Source organism: Amphibalanus amphitrite, unplaced genomic scaffold (assembly GCF_019059575.1).
Source record: "Amphibalanus amphitrite isolate SeventyFive unplaced genomic scaffold, NRLGWU_Aamphi_draft 000047F_arrow, whole genome shotgun sequence".
Lineage (NCBI taxonomy): Eukaryota > Metazoa > Arthropoda > Thecostraca > Balanomorpha > Balanidae > Amphibalanus > Amphibalanus amphitrite.
The window spans coordinates 1,317,774-1,339,545 of NW_024881543.1; the positions used below are offsets into that span (position 1 = coordinate 1,317,774).

Below are 21,772 nucleotides of genomic sequence, written 5' to 3' on the forward strand. Positions count from 1 at the left end.
GGTGACCTAGTTGGTGCATTTCGAGTGTCGTTGTTTTCTATACATTTCTACCATGACGTGCGTTACAGCATGAGCACTTGTTTAAAAGTGAGCTTTGGTGAAGCCATGTCAAGCGTAAGTGGCGACTTCTTTGACAACCTCTCAGACGCAGCGTACCGTTTTGAACGATCCACGGCGATGAGAAAATGAAACTTGAGAGCTTGAGGCGTGAAAGCGGCCATAAAAGTAATTGCAAACTGGAAGGTAAAACAGGCCGCCGTCATAGCTTGGCACTAACGGACTTTGCGGACAAGAAGGAAGGCAACACGCAACTCCACTCGCCTTATCTTCAGGCTTTACCTGCACTTTGATCTTATCTGACGGTAACTATGGCTGAGCGGACGGCATTCCGTGCCGTTTTTCTCCTCTGTTTGCCCTCCTGCTGGGTGTTGACGCACCCCGCCGCGTGCATGTGTATGTCTGTGTGCGGTCGTGAAGAACCGCTAAGCTGAGGGGATGGAAGTCGGGTGGCCACGTCAGCGACCACCTGGACTTCATCATCACAGCATACCCCGCCATCGGAGCTGACGTTTAACAGCCGGCCCCCGGCGGACCCACGGTAATCAACGTGGGAAGGCTCGGCACGGAACGGGCACGGAGCGAGCACGGAACGGGCACAGAATGGGCAAGGGACCACACGGGAGAGACAGAGATCGACGCGGGGAAACACCGGAGTCGACCCTTATGCTAATCGAATCATCTCGGCCAAACCTACACCTCACGTTCTTCTCTGATGGGTTCTAGCGGAAAACACCGGGACTGCCCCGGGCGTGACAGACACCACAAAACCTGCCACTCTGAGGTGACTGAAGCGACGGGTTTATGGTGCGCCTCCGGATTAGAGCTGCCTCTTTTCTGGAGGTCAGACATGTATCCCGGGACGCTGGCATTTGTGTGGATTTCAGCCCATAACCAGTTTGTGCCAAGATGTTACGTCGGAGCTGGCTAGACTGGCCTCAGTGACAACTGAGCTGAACAACCATTTATGCTGCTAAACTAGGATATCTGAAATTATAGATAACAATTGTGTCGCGATATAAAAAGACAGAGTGTGGCACATTCTGCAGCTTGCTGTCGAGAATGCAGTTCGATAAGCCTCCACAGCATAAAGCCCACAGCTACAATTCAACTGCAATTCGTATCCGCTGCCTCGGCCAGCTTTCTCAAACGAGTGCGGAAATCTCTGCCGTCACCACTGCGGTCACATCCGCTTGCATCAGTCGCGACTGACCGCCCGACCACCTCGGGCACCGTCGCCTCTGCGGTCCGGTTCCGTTACCCCGTCCGAGCGCCGGGTCCCACCGTCTCAGCTGCGTCCGGAGCGGCGCGCACACCGCGGCGGCTTTTTACCCCGCCGCCTAAGGTCGTACAACTGTTCTGTGCGCCTCTGCACACGCATGTGCACAGCAGTCACGGCCGTCCGGCGGCCGCGCGCAGCAGATACGCCCAGACCGGCAAAAAGCCAGCCAGAATACGGAAGGGCGGGAGGAGCTGGATTGAACGCAAACCTGACAAACAGGTGAGCTACTGACGAACGGATAGCGAGCTGAATGGCGGAGAGAGCTATAACTGATGGACAAACCAAATGACGGGTCAGCGAACGGACGAATGAACTAAAGCGAGCTAGCTGACGACGAGCCGAATGTCGGCGAGTTAAATGACAGGTGAGCTTACATACAGGTGGGCGAGCTAAATGATAAGTGAGGTGAATGTCGGACGAGCCAACTGACGACTTTGTCGCTGAGCTGGCCTGGAGAGAAGGCCAGCTTTCTCGCGGCACGGCGGCGGCGTTCGCGGTGCGACTGACAGTTTCTCCCGGTCGGAGCCGCCGGCGCACGTGCTAGGAGCGCGGAGCGCGGGCTCGGGACTCACCTGTACCGGGCGCTGTCCAAAGACTCAGGGCGAGCAGCAGCAGCAGCGGCAGCCGCAGCCGGCGCGCGGCCGACCGGCCCGACGTCATGGTGGATGTTGGAGTGATCACGGACGGCAGATCGCGGTCTGTTCTAACGAGCTGTCAACGGCAGACACCGGCACTCATCGGCGCGCAGAGAGACGCGGCCACGACGGCGGCGCGCAGACAACTGAGCGGCGGCCGCCGCCGCCCCCGCACCGCGCCGGAGAGCCGCGCGCGCCGCCGGACCGGACCAATCGGACCGGACCGGACCGACGGACCGGTGTCGGTCCGAGCCCGGCCGGCGGCACCGTGTCACAGCGCGTGTCGACCGCGTGCTGGAACGCCGGGCGGCCGGTATAGATCACTGTCCGACTGCACGCCGATGCATGTCGTCGATCGTTTGACATGTCTGACCCCCCGTCAGAGCACGTGCCGAGACGAGGGGGCTGAGCCCGTCCCAGCATGGCTAGCCCCCCCCCCCCGTCTAAACTGTCATCTCACTTGACATATCACCCTGCCTGCCAATGTGCCCAATTGACCAGCGACCTGACCAGTGTCTCGCTCTCTGCCCTCGTGCATTTCTTCCTGTTCATGTCGTATACCATTCCCAATTATTTTCTGTTCGCTGGTGCTCCCTTTTTGTTCTTATTTGTATTCTCCTGATATCCGTTTTATCTGTCTTGTCTTCTGGAACCTTTCTTCTGAGTAAAAACATCTTTTCACGAACAGAGGCGGATTCAGCTCAGAATTTTTTTTTTGGGGAGGCAAACCATAACAATTTATCGATTCTTTCCATGCCTCGTCCATAGGCGTAATGTTAAAATTATGCCGTTGGGGGGGGGCAAATGCCCATTTTGCCCCCCCCCCTGGATCCGCCACTGTTCACGAATATTGGGAAGACGATTTGACGAATTATGATGAATTGCACAGCAGCCATAGTCTCAAAACGTCTCCAACAGTTGAAATGAGCAATTGCAAACACGATGCCTGATGATATAGTCATTTGTTCTTGCTGATAGCTCTCATTCATAACTGAACGGAAGTGATAAAGCTGCATTTTCAGGAAATTCACATCAGTGATAGGAGGAATGTTTCCTTGTGGGCTATGCTAACTTTTATGCAGCCTGTTAGCTAATTTGCGACGCTGTGGGGCGTGGGCTGATAAGGTGGGAACGAGGACCCTTTATGCGGTGACCGAAATAGCGTGCCTGTAACACGGTAGTGGTCATCAGCGGACTATAAATAGCATTAACCATGGGCTAAGTTTGATGTAGCATTGAAATAATGGCCGTCAAGTACTGACATCGTATATAAATTTGACGTTGAGTGTCATGGCTGAGCTTTCAGCCTGTCACAAGACGCAAATGTGGATTTAATGCTTAAAAGTTACAAGAACAGCTTCCTATATCTTTTAATAATAATTTGTAACAATTATATTGCCAATTTGTTTGGCTACACCAGCTGATGCGGGAATGAAGTACACCATAGACCAGTACACATATTTTTCTCGCTGGCAAACTGTCGCATTTATCTCGAGGAAGGTTGATGGCATTATCATACAGGGATAAACACCATGACTGTCCATTTTTCCCCACAGAAGGCATGCAACGAAAACAATATTTCCTTCCGCCGCCAACCGGTATCAGAACAAAACTCATGCTTACTTGGGTGGCAAGCGGACAACCGTTTTACCGCGGTAGACAGCGATAAAGCATAACGTTTCATGTCGGCACTGGACTCAGTTTCGATAATCAAAATATGTTCTTGAAAGAGTTGGTACTCCATGTTCGGTTAAGCTAGTTGTTTCTTGTAGGGCCAATGGGATGGGCCATGGGATCTTAGGATAAAGAGAGACAGGTAGTTCAGTTGTTCTGAAGGGGACTAATCCAAACGAACTAATAGCAACGGCACCAAGGCAGGCGCTCTCGGTCACCCGGAGACTTTACCACAGTGGGTTTCATCTGCAATGTTTTCCCGGATATCTAACTGGAGCCACCTTTGGAACAGAAATGTATATGTTTATCAAACTTGGTTGATATATACGCGTACTCTCAATAAGCTATCCTTCCTTTACATTTGTAATGGCTGTATTATATAACGAGTAACGACCGTTATATAATGGAAGGTAGGCATTGCACAAGGCATGATGATAATCTCTTGCTCTTACAGGCGTCAGATATCCTAATACCTTTGGGATCACGTTAAGGTCAGGTCGCTTCCTGCTTTAGTGGTATAAAATTCTGCAATTTCATAGTCATGTTTAACGTTTAATCTAATTAAGAAATCAACACCGTCGAAATCAAAATTCAATGTTTCTATTCGACATTTTATTCCATATCTACATCCATTAAAATATAAATGTAGAAATAACTGAATGAAATATGTTTTATGTGCCCTATCTTTTATTTGAAAATATATAAGCATGACCTTTCCTCGATATTGAATAAAAAAAGTGCCGAAAAATGTACTTTATTGATAGAAAATATGTGATATTTCGGCCACTGGCCTTTGTCGAACATATATTATCAAGATAAACAATAGTTTCGTTTCGCCGCATCGCGTTCCAACTGCTATTGTTAAGATAAACAATAGTTTCGTTTCGCCGCATCGCGTTCCAACTGCTATTGTTTATCTTGATTATATATGTTCGACAAAGGCCAGTGGCCGAAATATCACATATTTTCTATCAATAAAGTACATTTTTCGGCACTTTTTTTATTCAATATCGAGGAAAGGTCATGCTTATATATTTTCAAATAACTATTACAAAGTTCCTCGCACAAACACTTAACTCCATCAATAATTTTGAACCAAACAATGCCCTATCTTTTGTTGACCAGGGAGCAGTCGATATCCAACCATGTCCAAACAGGGATCAGTCGATAACAATCCACCTCACGGACACGGCCGATGTCCACCGCCCTGTGAGTGTGACCTCGACCACAGGCTGTCGCTCCTAAAAAAACGACACAGCCGCTATAATAGTTTTTGTTTGACGGATGTCGTAATTTCCGACCGGCGGCCACGCCTGCTCAATTTGAGTGACCGGCAGCATTCTGTTGTGGGGAGCCGTAGTTACGGACCACCATCGGTCAGCGAATTGTCCACGCTGGGAGGAGCCTGAGGCGATCCCACTTTGGTCCAGTGACGTCACCAATGGCTAATTTCCTGGGAATGACGGCCACGGCGGCACCGCTGTGGTGGCCAGCCGAGGCCGGTGGGCGCGCGAATTACGCACTTTTCTGATGGACGAGACAGGACAGCCGTGTGAAATTATGGTCCGGTGCGGAACTGTGCCACTTTGCGCCGAAACTGTAGGTATGTATGTACACTTCTGGTAAGGACTGAAACTGTGCCATCCAGCGCCAAACCGTATGCCATCTTGCATAGAATTACGTCACAAGACTGCGCAGGAAGAGATGCAAGTTACCGCGAATCCCCATTTCGTGTTGCAAATGACCCAAGTTTACGATGAAAGTTCGCCGATATTCAGCGCGGAGGGTGGAGTGTTCCCCGAATTTATAGAAGGCAGAGTGAGCTGCAGCCTGTCTCTAGTTGGTATGGAGGCGTGAAAGGACAGGGGAGAGTCCGGCTGGGGTGTCGTGGGGTCAGGTCAACAGGTGGTGGACGGTGGTACAATAGCTGCGACTGAGAAATATAAGCAAACGGTGGTAAAAGGCATGGGTGCCGAGAATGGAAGAAGGAAGATCGACGGTAAAAAGAAATATGCTTTGTGAGTGGGGAAAGAGAGAGAGAGAGAGAGAGAGAGAGAGAGAGAGAGAGAGAGAGAGAGAGAGAGAGAGAGAGAGAGAGAGAAAGAGAGAGAGAGAGAGAGAGAGAGAGAGAGAGAGAGAGAGAGAGAGAGAGAGAGAGAGAGAGAGAGAGAGAGAGAGAGAGAGAGAGAGAGAGAGAGAGAGAGAGAGAGAAGGAAAAGGGAGGGAGAGTTTAGTGAGATGTGCTTTAATTCTCGCGTTTACTCGTCGTAAATACGCGAATATATGCTGCTAAATTACTAGATACCTGCACCAAAGCTACGCGCTTGTCCTAAATTCAAGGCCACTGACTCCATGCTTGGCGCCGAATGTTTGGCAACATCCAACCATCTAGGCTGATCCATATATACAAGTCAATTATTTCAGTCGTAGATGGATGCATTTATTCGGCAATGAATATGCATGGCAGTGGTATCAGCAGAAATGGACATTTAGCCAAGGATCAGAGAAAACTGACAACCTGATGCAACGCATTTTCTTTCATACAATAACTAGAGCTATGACTGAAAAAGTATCGAAACATATTATATCAAGGACGATATATTCCAGATATGTATAAGTGATCGAAATTGCATAAGCCAGGAACGTACAGACTCACCCATGACCCGACACTAACGCAAACTGAACAATTTGCACGTCAATAAAAACTAGAAACTAGCCGCCGTCCTAATAGCTTTTCCTAGTGAAATGCTGCAGGTGTGAATCCCCGAGGTGCGTTCGCTGGCGTTCACGCGCAATAATTACTCCCCAAGTACCTACCCAGACGAGAGGACAGCAAGAATTATGGTAATGAATCGTTCACGATTAGCTGAGGTTACGAAACGGGTACATTTATATACAGGGTCGTGCACATACCTCAGCATGCAGTGGGTGTTGCCGCCTGCGGCTCCAGTGTCCCGGTATGCATACATGGAATGCCTACTCCGTAATTTGATTATTATGGCGCGTTTCTACATATATTCTAGCGTTGTATGTTCGCAGGCGCGCACACAGGATTTTTGAAGGGGGGGGGGGGGCACGACCTTCGAACTGGGCCCCCATGCCGAAGCCCCCCCCCCCCAAAAAAAAAATACGGCCCACGGGGCTATATTTCGGTTGGTTTGAAGCTTGAGCAATTGGTTTGTCAATGCATGGTAAAACAATTATTTCGGTACCAGCTTAATTTTCAAAACATATATATTTTCACGCTAGCATGTTTTTTTTCTCAAATGCGACTCAGAGCCGGTACATATGCCTAATCATCTAATTTATTACGTAAAACATTTCATTAATAAACATTTTTGCAAGTCCCTCAGAAATCAGCCCCGGGCAGCGACTGACTGCCGGCCGGCCGACCGACCCCGGGTGGCTAGAAGCAGGGGCCGGTCCAGGCCGGTCACTGTTTGGCCCGGATGTGTAGGAGCGGGAGCAGCACTCCTTTTTCACGTATATTCGCATATTTTTTTAGGCATATTTTTTTAGGCACATCGACATGAAATGTCATTATATCTGATACGATGCCGGATCACAGACTAGAGATCCAGCTTATAACTTATATTTAAACCAATGAATCAAATCAACAGGACTATGTACGATGCATGGCGGACACGTACCCAGAATTTCGCCCAAGAGGGGGTCATCTGCTGGTCACCTGACCCCGGGCCCGCGAGTCACCCGGGGGCCCGGGGTCAGCTCAGGCAAGGATGTATCCAGGACCTTTCGATGGGAGGAGGGAGGCACGGTGGGTCCAGTCTCACTGGCAGACGGGTCTCTTTAAAACGGGATCTCTGCATGAGAAAAGGTGGGAAATTGGCAAGCAAAAGTATCATTTATGCCCGAGGAGTGTGCCTAATGTACACTAATGCCTAATTTACATGGTATTTTACGAGCGAGCGAAGCGAGCGAGCTCCTCAGAGTCACCGGTGTGTGGCGCGCTCAGAGGTGCCAGTGAAAGGCCGTCAGATGCGCTGGTGTTGGGTCCTCACAGGCGCCGTTGCGGGGTCTTAGGGCTTAGAGACACTGGTGGGGCCATCATTGGCATGTGTGTGGCCCTGCAAAATGGCCTGCAAGTGGAAAGTGGCCCGTCATATGCTGGCAAGGACACTCGGAGGCTGGTAAGAGGCCTTCAGAGTCACTGGTACGTGGCCCTCAGAGGCGTCGGTGTGGGGACTCTCAGAGCCGCCGATGGATGCGCTGGTGGGGGTCCCTTGAAGGTGGGGCGAGGGGCCTCGCAGTTGCCGTTGTGGGTGCCTTTAGAAACACTGGTGTGGACCGTGTGTCTATCACAGACGGATGTGGAGCCAGAGCAGCCAATCCCTCGTTGGCCGTTACTAGGGCCCTGAGCGGCCGGCGAGGTCTCTCAGAAACCGGCATTGGGCCTTTATGAAGATAATTGTGGCTACATAGGAGCCAATAACGTGCCCCCACAAGCCCTGTGGTGTCCTTCCGAGTTGAAGTGCGGCCAGCGCGAACCCTCTGCTACCAACTGGCGCCGCAGGGCCCCTCGGTTTCGAAGGAACCCTAAACCCGGGAACGGGCACGTACCCCCCCCCCCCGCTCCCTTGCTATGTCACTGAATCCAAGTGATGGGACCCTTTAGGTAATCAGGGGCGTTTCAGATGACCAGGGGTTTTCAATTGATCAGGGGCCCGCCAGGTGACCATGGGCCCCTCTGGTAACCAGGCGCCCCTTAAGTAACCAGGGACCCCATCAATAACCAGGGCCCCTCAGTAAACGGGGGCCACTCCGGTAAGTGTAGGAGTCCCGCAGATAACCAGCGCCGGCAAGGTTTCTCAGGTCCGTTTTTTGACAAGGCTCTTATTGACTCAGGTGCGAGCCCTTTGCCATCAGCAGAGGGCCCTTTCAAGCCTTTTGAGGGCCGTTTAACGTCTCTTGAGTTCCCATTGAGGCCTTCTAAGGGCCCTTTGATCAGTCGAGGGGCCTTTGAGGCCTTTTGAGAGCCTCTTGACGTCAGCTGAGGACCGTTGGACGCCAGCTGAGGATCGTTTTTGGGCCTTCTGATGGCCATTAGACGCCAATGGATGACCCTCTGACACCAACTGGGGTCCTCTGACACCAGCTAAGGGCACTTTAAGTTTGACGCTAGCTCAGGGCTGCAGTGTCTTTGCCTGTTCGGGTCGGTAGTCTGCGCGCCCAGCAGAGCCGTCCGTTCAGCACACGGTGTATTACACAACTGCCAGCCCCCCGCTCGTAACTCGGGGTTGGCCGGCACACGCACAACCGTACGGCAGCGCCACCGCTAGGTGTCGTGCCGTACTGACACAGATGTCGCGCGAGTCGCCATCGCGCCACAACACCACCCCCCACCGACTTTACATCTGCATCACCAGGCGATCTGGGGGTCGGCGCACCCGGGTCGATCGACGTAACGGTTCAGCTTCTCTTCTCTGACCTCCGTCTTGTTTTCTTTCCTGTTCTTCTTTTCTTTCTTCCTCTCCGTCTGCTCTTCCATCTTGCCGTTTTCTCTGGTCATTTCCTCTCTGATCTTTCTGTTCTTGTCTCATCTCCCCTCTTTCTTGCTGATCTGTTCTTTCTCCCCCATCTTTTCTTTCTTCCCTTTCTTCGGGTTTTTCAGCTTGACGTTCTTCATGATCATCTCCTCTTTGTTCTCTCTCTTCTTGTTTCTTGTCTGGGTTTCTTTCTGGGCGGTGTTCCCTTCCGTCCTCTTCCTCTCGTCCTCTCTCTTGGCTCTGATCCTCTCTCTCGTGCTCTGTCTTCTCACCAGCGTGGATAAGCTGGTCTGCGTGTCGGCTCCATACGGCTACGCCAACGTCTACTTCGTACGATACTGGTCCTGTCTTTGCTAGTATCTTCCCTCGTTTCCACTTGGGGCCTGAGTAGCTTCTCGCCCACACTTCTTGACCTTCTTGGAAGAGACGGTGGCGTCCACCAGCATCTTCGATCATCTTTTCTTGAGCACCTCTGGCTGTTGTTCTGTCATCCGGTCGGAGGAGGTCGGGACGAGTCCGGATGTTCCGTCCGTATAGCATCTCTGCTGGGGTTTTGCCAGTAGCAGCCACTGGTGTAGAGCGGTGATTCATCAGGAACCGGGCCAGTCGCTGCTCTACACTGCCTCCTTCTCCTTGATTGGCCCGTAGACCGTTCTTGACCGTTTGTACGGCTTTTTCGGCTGCACCATTGCTGCTTGGGTGAAACGGCGCTACTCGGATGTGCCTGATTCCGTTTTTCTTAGTGAACGTCGCAAACTCTTCCGACGTGAACTGTGTCCCGTTGTCTGTTACGATCTGTATGGGCAGACCGTGTCGGGCGAACAGCTTCCTCAGCTCCTCGACAGTTCGTTCCGCAGTCGTCGACTTCATTGCCGTGACTTCGATCCATTTGGAGAAACTGTCTGATACGATCAGCAGCATCGTTCCCTGAAATGGACCGGCGAAGTCAACATGTATGCGCTCCCAGGGGCCTGAGGTCTGCTCCCATGGGTGCAGAGTCGACTTTGGTGGCGCTGCTCTCTTCTCCGTACAGGCTGAACAGCTGCTGGCCAGATTCTCCAGCTCACGGTCCAAACATGGCCACCACACATGTCGACGGGCCAGCTGCTTCATTTTGCTGCTCCCCATGTGTCCTGAGTGTACTTCTTGCAGCACTCTGTTCCTCAGTTTGGTCGGCACCACCAGTCTTCCTCCCCAGAGTACGCAGTCGCCCTCCGTGGACAACTCGTCCTGCCTCAGGTGGAACGGCTTCAGCGTAGGATCCACCGTTCCCGGCCATCCGGTGCGCACGTACTGGAGTACCCTCCCGAGTACTGGGTCCCGGCGAGTGTACACCTCCACTTCTCTTGCGTGCAGCGTGGGCCCCTCGTTCTCCGTGTTCAGTACCTGGGGGCACCATTCCTCTTCCTCCTCTTGTGTGACGATGCTCAAAGGCAGTCTCGACAGTGTGTCGGCGATTCCCATCGCATCTGTTCTGCGCAGCTCGACTTCATACGAATGCGCGGCCAGCTGTAGCGCATATCGCTGCATCCGTGCCGCAGCCAGGCTCGGCAGCTCACGGTGTGGGTTGAGAATCATGGACAGCGCTCTGTTATCAGTGACCAAACAGAAGCGACGTCCATACAAGTACTGATGGAATTTCTTGATTCCAAAGGAAACAGCCAGGGCTTCCTTTTCCAGCACTGAGTACTTTTTCTCAGTTGCAGTCAGTGTTCTTGAGCTGTAGCACACCGGGCGCTCCAGTCCGTCAGACAGGACGTGGACCAGTACTGCGCCAACTCCGACTGAGCTGGCATCAGTGATCAGTTTGATGGGCATCTGGGGATCGTACCTCATCAAAACTTTGTCACTGGACAGCACTCGTTGGATCTCTTCCACCGCTCTCTTGCATTCACGGCTCCACTTCCACTTCACCTCCTTCTTCAACAGGTTGTGGAGAGGCGCCAGAGTTGTTGCCATGTTCGGGATCAGTCTCTGGTAGTAGTTCAAACTACCGAGCAGTGTTCGCAGTTCACTGACGTCCTTGGGCTCTGGCATCTTCAGGAGAGCCTCGATCTTCTCCGGCACTGGCTTCAGGTCGGTACCTGAGATCCGCCATCCCAGATACGTCACCTCCTTGAGGTTGAACTGGCACTTACTCCTCTTCAGTCGTACTCCATGTTCGGTCAGTCTCGCCAGCACCTGGTCCAGCGACTTCAACATCTCCTCCTCTGTGCCTCCCATCACCAGTAGGTCATCCAAGTAGTTGACACATCCATCCAGTCCCTCCAAGATTCGGTCCATGGCTGATTGGAAGATGTCGCCACAGGAACTTATCCCGAACGGTAGCCTGTTCATGCGGAGAAGTCCCTTGTGTGTGGTGACAGTCGTCATGTTCTTCGACTCGTCGTCGAGCTCCATTTGCAGGTACGCATCCTTTAGATCTAATTTGCAGAATCTCTTCCCTTTTATCCTCACGAACAGCTCCTCAGGTGTGGGCAGAGGGTGTTTCTGTACCGTCAGCTGCGGGTTGACTGTGATCCTGTAGTCTGCAGCTAGTCGGACACTTCCATCCGCCTTCGGCACAGGGACTAGCGGCGTTCCCCAGCCTGTGTTGATATTCCTGTCCACTTTCTCTGCCACACCTTCTCTCAGCCACCTGTCCAGCTCTGTGTCCACCTTCTGAAACAGAGCATGTGGGACTTGTCTCGCTTTCCGGAACACCGGTCTTGCATCTGGCTTCAGTGTCAGATGAGCTTTGATGCTGACACAGCCCAGTCCCTCTTCAAACACTTCCTTGTGTTTCTCCAGAACCACTTCCAGCGGCTCTTGTTCCATCATGTTGACTCCAACACATCCTGGCACTGTCACCTTCAATGCCTGAATCCAGTCTCTTCCCATCAAGGCCCTCCTTCCAGTCATGTCAGCCACCACCAAGCACAGCTTCCTTCGCACTCCCTGCTCTGCAGAGACTTCCACATCTGCTTCACCGACCAGTGGAATCATGTGACCTGTGAAGGACTTCAGCTTCAGCTGTGATGGTCGGATGTCGAGACCATGTACCATCATGTCCCGGCTCACAATTGACACTGGGGATCCTGTGTCAATCAGCATCTGCAGCTCACATCCATTGACCAGCACGGACACCTTGCTTCCCCTTTCCTGCAGGTCCTGCTTGTCACTGACTTCCCACAGGTTCAGGTGCATCTCTGTCTGTCCTGTTTCGACTGCATGAGCTCTGCCGCCCTTTTGCTGTCTAGGCATCCTAGTCTTGCAGCATCGAGCAAAATGGCCCATACCACCACATTTTGCACACTTCTTCCCTCGTGCTGGGCACCGCGGACCACCAGCACTGTGTCCACGGAACTGACAGGCCGTGCAGGGCTTGTCCTCCTGTCCTCTGTTGTCCTTAATGTGAGTGGCTGGCCTGGTCTTCTGCATCAGATGCACATGCTGCTCTTCCTGGTGGCTCATGTTCTTCAACATGTTCACAGTATGACCCTCTGGCTGTGATGACATTTCTTGTGTCACACGCCTGGTTTCTTCCCACACTCTTGCCATGGTCAGAACCTGCTGCAGAGAAAGGTTGTCACCCTTCTCCAGCGCTTGATGAAGCAGTTTCTCTTGTAGGCTGGGCTTACTGTGGCGTGATACCGGGGTCGTGGTATCCCGTCCCCGGCGCCGATGTTAGAGACGGTACCTGGTCCGGGCTGTACCGGGCCCCGGACTGTACCGGGCCTCACTGTCAGAGGCGGGACGACAGGGGGTCTGGGGACGGAAGGACCGGGTGGTCTCTCGCGCTGTGTGACTGGGAGTGTGCGGTGGCCCGTCTCGCGTGTGCAGTGGCCCGTTTCGCGCTATCGGACGAATACAAGCTATTTCGGCCTTACCATGGCTGGAGACGAGGTGCCATCAGTGTCCGCGAGTGCAGTGAGCGCGGGTGCCTTGGACGTCCGCGTGATAGCGGAGTTTGACGGCACCACAGACGTGGTAGAGTGGTGGACCCGCGCGGAACTGTTGTGCGCCCACCGTGGCGTGGACTTTGGAGCGGTGGTCCCCCTGCGTCTCACCGGTGGAGCCTTCGCCGTGTGGGCTCAGCTGCCGGTCGATCATCGAGCCTCCCTGGCAGCCGTCAAGTCTGCCCTCTTTGCGGCGTTCGCCCTGGACAGCTTCGCGGCTTACGATGCCTTCGTCACTCGTCGTCTTCAGCCGGGCGAGTCCGCCGACGTCTACCTGGCGGACCTGCGGCGGCTGGCTGAACTGTTCGGTGGCGTGCCGGACCGGACTCTGTCCTGTGCATTCGTGAACGGGCTGCCGGACGCGGCAAGACAGGTGATTCGCGCCGGCTCGCGCGCCGAGGCGTTGGACCTTCCCAGCGTGGTCGCGCGAGCGCGCGCCGTCCTCAGTGACGACTGCGTGGCAACGGTGGCGGCGGCGACGGCAGCGCCTCCACGCGGAGGGGGCGGAAGCCGCGGTGGAACGCAGGACGCGGAGGCGGTGATGGCGGCGCGCGTCCCGAGACGGCCGCGCTCGCGCCGGTGCTGGGCGTGCGGCCGGCTGGGCCACCTGGCGGCCGGCTGCCCGCAGGGAAACGGCACAGGGAGCGGTGCGTCAGCGCCAGCGCCGTCTCCTGCGCAATAAGAGGAGCGCTGCCCATAATCAGGTTGCCGCTGAATGGAGGACTCCGAGACGTGCTTGTCGACACGGGTTGTACGCATAACCTCGCTCACGTGAACATTTGTGATCAGTGGGACCGGCAGCGCTTGCTGATCACGACAATGGGTGGTCACGCTGTTCAGGCACTAGGCGTGGGAGTCGTGACGGTTGGCCGCGTCGGTGGCGACAGTGTCTTGCCTGTGCTAGTGGTGGCGTCGCGGCCAATGGGTGTGGACATGATTCTCGGAATGACGGGCATCTCCGCCCTCGGCGGAGTGAGCGTGAAAGGGCCGGGGGATGTGAGGATCGACGCGGTTTCAGAGAGTGTCCCAGTGCGCCCGGCGGGGATCAACAGAGCAGTGGCGCGCCCAGGTGGTGTCGCGGGGGCGGCAGTGCGCTCGGCCCCGGCTACGCAAGGACACGGCGGGGCAGTGGCGCAGCCAGGCGAGGCGCCGGCGGCGGCGCGTCCAGCCCGGGCGGCGCAGGTGATCGGCGGGACAGTGGAGCGCCCAGGCGGCGGCGAGGCAGCGGCGGCGGGCCCGGCCCGGGCGGCGCAGGTGATCGGCGGAACAGTGGCGCGCCCAGGCGGTGGCGAGGCGGCGGCGGCCGGCCCGGCCCGGGCAGCGCAGGCGATCGGCTGTGCAGCGGCGCGCGCAGGCGGCGGCGAGGGAGCAACGGATCGCCCCGCTCAGGCAGGCCAAGTGACCGGCGGAACAGTGGCGCGTCCAGGCGGCGCCAAGGTGGCGGCGGTGGAGCCGGCCAGGGCAGCCTCGGCATCGCGCGGAGAGGGGGCGGGGCTTGGTAGCGCCGCAGCGACTGCGTCACAGGACCCGGCCGGCCCGGCGACCGGGCACACCATGCCCGGGCCCAGAGTGGGCGGGGCATCCACCGCGGAGCTAGTGGCCGACGCGAAAGACTTCACGGCGAGGTTCGATGTTAATACACGCAGTTGGACAGTGGCCTGGAAGTGGGCGGACGGAGTCGCACCAGACTGTCTGACCAACCGGGTCGCCGAGTACCGCGTGCCACCGTCAGCGCGGCAGGAGTATGACGAGGAGCTCGAGACGTGGCTGAGGAACGGCTGGCTGCAGCCCTACAATGAAGCAGAGGACGGTCCGCCGCGCGGCCTCGTGCCCTTGATGGCCGTCCCACAAGCAAAGAAGGTGCGCCCTGTACTGGACATGCGAGAGCTGAACGGTCACGTAGCTGCATACACTGCCGACTCGGACGTGTGCGCCGACCGCCTGCGGAAATGGCGCCGCCACGGCCGGCGGGTGGCCGTCGTAGATCTGCGGCGAGCGTACCTGCAGCTGCGTCTCGACCGGAAGCTGTGGCCGTATCAGACAGTGATCATCCGTGGTGAGCGATTCTGTTTGACCCGCCTTGGTTTTGGACTTAATGTAGCGCCGGCCGTGATGAAGGCGGTGGTGCGGCTCGTCATGGCGCAGGATGCAGCAGTGGAGCGCGCCGTCTGTCCGTATGTGGACGACCTGCTTGTGGATGAGGCTGTCGTCAGTGCTGAGCACGTGATCGAGCACTTTGAGCGTTTTGGGCTCGAGTGCAAGCCACCGGCACGCGCCGAGGACGGCGCTCGGATGTTGGGACTCCACGTGCGGCGTGTGGCGGGTGAGCTGCGGTGGTCTCGTGACAGTGCTGTCCCCGACCCGCCCGACCGTGTGACGCGCCGATCGGTATTTGCATGGTGCGGCAGGCTGGTGGCGCACCTCCCCGTCTGCGGCTGGCTGCGACCCGCCGCCGCCTGGGTGAAACGGCGCGCCAATGCCGTCACGCGCGGCTGGGATGACGTCACGACCGACGCGCTCCTGCAGTCTCAGATCTCGCACGTGCACTCCCGGCTGCTAGCGGCGGACCCGGCGCGGGGCCAGTGGTGCTGGACCGGGGATCAGGCAATCGTCTGGACAGACGCCAGCTCGATCGCGGCTGGAGTGGTCATCGAGACACCGTGCGGTGGCGTGATGGAGGACGCCTGCTGGCTCCGGCCCGGCGATGCCGCAGCGACCCACATAAACATGGCCGAATTGGATGCCGCCGTTCGCGGCTTGAACCTGGCCGTGGTGTGGGGCGTGACAAACATCGACCTAAGGACAGACTCGGCGACAGTGCACCGCTGGGTGGACGACGCGCTCAGCGGCCGCGCCCGCCTCCGGACGAGAGCGGCCGGTGAGATGCTAATCAGACGCCGTGTCGACCTCATTCGACAGCTAGCCAACGAACTGGAGCTCAAGGTCACCGTCACGCTGGTTCGCTCGGAGGAGAACCTCGCCGACGCCCTGACGCGAGTGCCGAAGGAGTGGCTGCGTGACGAGTGTGAAGAGAGCAGGATGTCGGTGATGGCTGATGACGGAGCCGGCGACTCGGCCGCCCGTGGGCAGGTGGTCGTTGGTGCTGGTGCCGCAGATGCCGTCAGGTCGTCTGTGCAATCGGTGCACGAGCGGGCCGGTCACCCTGGCGTTCGTCGGACGCTGTTTTTCGCGCGGCGAGATGTGTCTCGAGACGTGACGAGGGCTCTGGTGCGCGCGGTCGTGACGACTTGTGATGTGTGCCGATCGATAGACCCGGCGCCTGTGCGGTGGCGGCACGGCTCACTAGAGGTGGCGGCAGTATGGGAGCGCGTCGCGATGGACGTGACCCACCACCAGGGGCGGAGCTACCTAACCGTCATCGACTGCGGGCCCACGCGGTTCACCGTCTGGCGCCCGCTCGGCCGTGCCGACGCAGTGGAGGTCACCGGCCACCTGGAACAGATCTTCCTTGAGCGCGGCGCGCCCAAAGAAATACTGGCGGACAATGACACGGTGTTTCGGGGCCGGCGACTCGCCTCGCTCGTGGCACGGTGGGGCATTGCCCTGAGATTCCGCGCCGTGCACGAGCCGGGCGGCAATGGCGTAGTGGAACGGTGCCATCGAACTGTCAAGGTGATCGCGGCTAGGAGGCGGTGCCCTGTGTCCGAGGCCGTCCACCTCTACAACGTCACTCCTCGTGACGGCCGGACGGCGGACACCGCGCCAGCGGCCGGGGTGTACCGCTACGCGGTGAGAGACTGCGTCCGCCCAGGGCATACGCCAGTCGATACCGACGGGGATGGCGCCCAGCCTGCGCCAGCGCTGACTCAGCCGACCGACACCCGGCTCCGGGTAGGGGACCGTGTGTGGGTGCGGCGCCGCGGCACCCGCTGTACCGAGACGTCTCAGCGCGGGACGGTTACGGGCGAGCTCTCAGAACAGGTGCTGGAGGTGGACGGCGTTCCGTGGCACGTCCGTAACCTGCGACCGCGGTACGAAGCGTCCTCGGACAGCGGGGATGACAGTGAAGAGGCCGACGAATCGCCGCCACTGCTCGTTGGCTCCCCGCCGGCCGCACTGCGAGCTGAACATGACGCGCTGAACGGGGCGGCGCCCCCCGATGAGCCACAGACTGAGTCACACGGGATAGATGGGACGGTGCCGCCTGGCGAGGGGTCGGAACCGTTTTCGACGGAAGGGGAGCCGGCGGAAGCGGCAAATATCCCCCCGCCCCGTCACAGTGAGCGTGCCCGGCGACCGCCGCCGCCGTGCAGCTGCTGCACCCAGCCGGAGTGATGACTCTTACGTGAGCGGTGAGCACATGTGCGTTTGATATTGCATGATATTGTTTTGTTTGTTTGTATTGTTTGTATTATGTGTTTGCATTGCCGTATCGTGTGTTTGTATAATTGTATGTATGATTTTTGAAAATCAGGGGGAGGTGTGGCGTGATACCGGGGTCGTGGTATCCCGTCCCCGGCGCCGATGTTAGAGACGGTACCTGGTCCGGGCTGTACCGGGCCCCGGACTGTACCGGGCCTCACTGTCAGAGGCGGGACGACAGGGGGTCTGGGGACGGAAGGACCGGGTGGTCTCTCGCGCTGTGTGACTGGGAGTGTGCGGTGGCCCGTCTCGCGTGTGCAGTGGCCCGTTTCGCGCTATCGGACGAATACACTTACATCCAGCTATGGCTCGGTCACGCACTTCACTGTCTAATCCTGGGCCACTGAAGCCACATTTGCGTCCTTGAATCTTGAGACGGCTGACATACTGCTCAAACTTCTCATCCACCTTCATAGTCATCTTGTGGAACGTCATTCTCTCAGCAATCACATTTTTCTCTGGAGCTAAATAGCTTTTAAATCGTTGTACAGCCTCCTTGAAACAATCAGTCTCACCTGGCATCGCGACGGGTTGCAGTGACTCAAAAATGCTTTGATAATCTGGCCCCATCATGTGCAACAGGACAGCCTTCTTCCTTTCTGGGCCCGATATATCTGCTGCTATGAGATATATTTCGAGACTTCCGACCCACTTTTGAAAGTCATCACCTGCTACATATTCCTTAACACCCGGCAATCCAATTCCAGCCATGTTCTGCTCACTGTTCTTCTGTAATTCACTTTTGGCGCCTAGCCAGACCGCTGTCCGTCCCTCTCTTGTAAACAACTTTCACTGACCTTGGCCGCCAAACCACACAAACAGCTGACTGGTCAGCTGATTTCCTCTGACCGCTCTGACCAGTCGACCCGAGATCAGCTGTTTCACCTCACGAACAGCTGACTCGTCAGCTGATTCCCGATCACCAGCCGACCCGCAATCAGCTGTTTCGCCACGTCCTCACCACCGCCCTGTCCACATGGCACACCGCAAAAACTCAATTATTTCCCGTCGCCGGTATTTCTTCTCTTGTGTGGCCTTCCCTGCATTCCACCAACAGGCACGTAAAATCCGTTTCTTCTTCTCGTCGCCACGTGCAGTGTCTTTGCCTGTTCGGGTCGGTAGTCTGCGCGCCCAGCAGAGCCGTCCGTTCAGCACACGGTGTATTACACAACTGCCAGCCCCCCGCTCGTAACTCGGGGTTGGCCGGCACACGCACAACCGTACGGCAGCGCCACCGCTAGGTGTCGTGCCGTACTGACACAGATGTCGCGCGAGTCGCCATCGCGCCACAACACCTGGGGGGCTGGCAGTTGTGTAATACACCGTGTGCTGAACGGACGGCTCTGCTGGGCGCGCAGACTACCGACCCGAACAGGCAAAGACACTGCAAGGGCCCTCTGACATTAGCTGGGGGGGGGGGGGGCCTCTGACGCTAGCTCAAGGCCCTTTGACAATTTGACCAAATGGTTTAAGGCCTTCTGAGGGCCCCTTGAGGTCTTCTAAGGGCCCCTTGAGGCTTTTTGAGGGCCGCTTGACGCCAGCTGAGGACCGTTTGAGGCCTTCTGATGGCCATTTGGCGCCAGCTGAGGGCCCTCTGTCACCAGCTAAGGACCCTTTAGAGCCTTCGGAAAGCCATTTGACGCAAGGGCATGGCCCTCTGACGCCAGCACAGGGACCTTTGACACCCTTTAAGGCCTTCTGACGTCCGTTTGACGTTAGCTGAGGGCCCTTTGAGGCTATCTGAGGGCCCTTTAAAGCGCCATCTGAGAGTCCTTTGAGGTCATCTGAGGGCTCCTTAAGGCCATCTGAGGGCACTTTGACACCATCTAAGGGCCCTTTGACACCAGATAAGGACCCTATGACGCTAACTGAGGGCCCTTCGAGACCATCTGAGGGCCTTTTGAAACCATCTGAGGGCCCTTTAAGGCCACTTGAGGGCCCGTTGTACACGGTCTTTGGTGGTCTAAGGATTAGTTAGAGGCCCATTTGAGGCGGCCTTCGGCCGCCTCAAATGGGCCCCTTCCTTCGAGTTGGGCCCCCAACTCGAATGGGGGGGGGGCACGGGCCCGTGTGCCCCCCCCCCTTGTGTGCGCCCTTGTATGTTCGTCGCTCAGTCCGCTTACTACTTTAATAAATTAAGAAATACTGGAGTTGAACTAAACAGTATAAAATGTAAGTATAAATTAAGTTCCAATAATGGAAGTAATAATATGTAATAATGTGTAATAATAATATGTAATAACAATGTCCAATAATGTAAGTTCCAAAATGTAAGTTCCAATGTAAGTATAAAATAGTCGTTGATATGCCATGGTCTAAAACGTCTCGTAAGGTCAATAAATTAACTTTTCAAGGTCTCTTGCCTATCATTCCCAAAAATCGGAGCTGAAGCGAACACCGTGATATGCAGCATTGACTCACATTTATCCTACCCTCTTGCCGGCACCTGTCAACCGCAGTGCAAGGCTGCTCGGCGACCGGTAGAGAGAGGATTGATTTCCTTGACCTGACCAGCTGCGGACGGTGTGTGGGTGATTCCCAGGCCGCGGGTCACGGGTCAGCCGCGTAACAAGCTCGCGTCGTGACCTGATGAGCGACCCGGGGTCAGGCTGACACCTGCGTCAGCCCTGGTCCCACACCGGGCGCCGGGAAATGGTATGATATACTGCTTGTCATGCAGAGGTGCTACTTCGTACTGGAAATCTCGCCGATTTCCAGGTCGAATGTCGAAAATTTCCAAGAAGCCAACGCATAACTCGGGAACCAATAGAGCTACAGCGCCGCGGAAAAGCGCATTCGATAGCCCTATTAACGCCCTTTCTGAGTAATTTTCTCAGATTTCACCTAACGTCAACGGTTTTGCCTGCAGGGGGCAAAAACTGCAAAAATAGCCGATTTTTTCGGAAACAGTTTTTCTGCAATAACTTTGACCCAAGCCTTGTACGAGCTTACTTTTACCGGCATCGTGTTCCTTTCGTCAAGACGCATCGAATGAACTATAACTTGACCTTGAAAGGTCAACTTGAAAATTTGACCTCAGGTCAAGGTCACGACCTGACTGAAAAGGGTCATGTTGCATATCAGTCGATCCGTATCGTCGAGCTGAACACATCTAAGGCGTTTTCATCGCTCTAGTATGCCTCTATCAAAAGTTATTTGCGAAAAACTGTTAGATACCATTCGTGACCTAAGATGACCTCAGGGCATAAACAGGGGTCACGGACACCATTTTCATGTTCAGTGTGTCTAAACCACTTGTAATTCAGTGTTTGGGAGTGTTTATAATGTCTTTCGTTCAAAAGAGGCGCATCTCAATTTTCTCCCATTGACTTATAATGGGGAGGTCGCAAAATTGACCTGACCTTAGGTCATCGATATCAAAATTCTGAGATATAAATTTTGTACATGCTATTGCTCTTAGCAATCGCTGAAAGTTTCAAAGCGATCGGTCACTCGGTGTAGCTATGACAGACATTGAAACTTTTTATGAGGTGAGGTCACTTCAAGTGACCTGGTGACCTGACCTTGAATGACCTTGGTCTGAAATTTTCACAACATGTGTAGAATTGATGTATGATAAGGTGTACCAAAAACGGCGGCGCTCCGCGCCGCCGTTTTTGAGATATTCGCGAAAAACCACAAGGGGGGTGTTCAAACACCCCCCCCCAGCAGGGCGCGGGTTAAAGGGACTAAGAGTTGAGATAGCCAAAATGGGGTCCCTGGCTCACAATTACCGGTTTCGGCACTCACAACATCGAGAAATGCCTTAAATCGGAAATATTGAATTTCAAAATTGCAGCATTTTGATTCAGAGGGGCTAATGCATAGGATTACCCCTCTGAATGTGTGACGTCAGCGCAGATATCTAACGATTTTTAAATGTTTGACTAAAACGTTTTGTAGCACGCGGTGGTAGGTATATGCTGCTTTGCGCGCAACAAGTGCCGCACTTTCAGCTGCCAAACTATTGCTTCCAAATAAAGTCGCTAGGAACAGCGGAGATCCCAAAAAGTAAACAAAAGTAAAAGTCTAATATCTTGAAAACCGGTGAATATTTTTCGGTGAAATTTGGTAGATATTCGTTTTCGCTCTTTCTGAACCGAGCGACATCACTTTCATGCCAATTCATAAACTTTTTTGAAGGTGGGAGAGTCCCTTTAATCTGCATTTGAGACTTTGGGCGAGCTACATTTGTCCTGTGCAAATTTCGCCTACTTTCGTACTTACGGGTTTCCGAACGACCGTTCAGCGCTGGACGAGGCTTCTGAAGATACTCAGCCCTCAGTGGCGCCACCA

At 55.2% G+C, this 21,772-nt stretch overlaps 2 protein-coding genes across 2 annotated transcripts in view; one reads left to right on the forward strand and one right to left on the reverse strand.

The window, feature by feature from the left end:
* LOC122377594 (dual oxidase-like) overlaps positions 1 to 2,120 on the reverse strand; it is a 49,558-nt gene extending 47,438 nt beyond the window's left edge. The window contains exon 1 of the mRNA XM_043357802.1: positions 1,912 to 2,120. Coding sequence (XP_043213737.1) covers positions 1,912 to 1,999 — 88 coding nt within the window. The 5' untranslated portion in view covers positions 2,000 to 2,120. The remainder of the gene's footprint in view (positions 1 to 1,911) is intronic.
* Positions 1 to 21,772, forward strand: part of LOC122377595 (glutathione S-transferase 1-like) — an 86,367-nt gene that overhangs the window by 49,462 nt on the left and 15,133 nt on the right. The gene's annotated exons all lie outside the window — the stretch shown is intronic.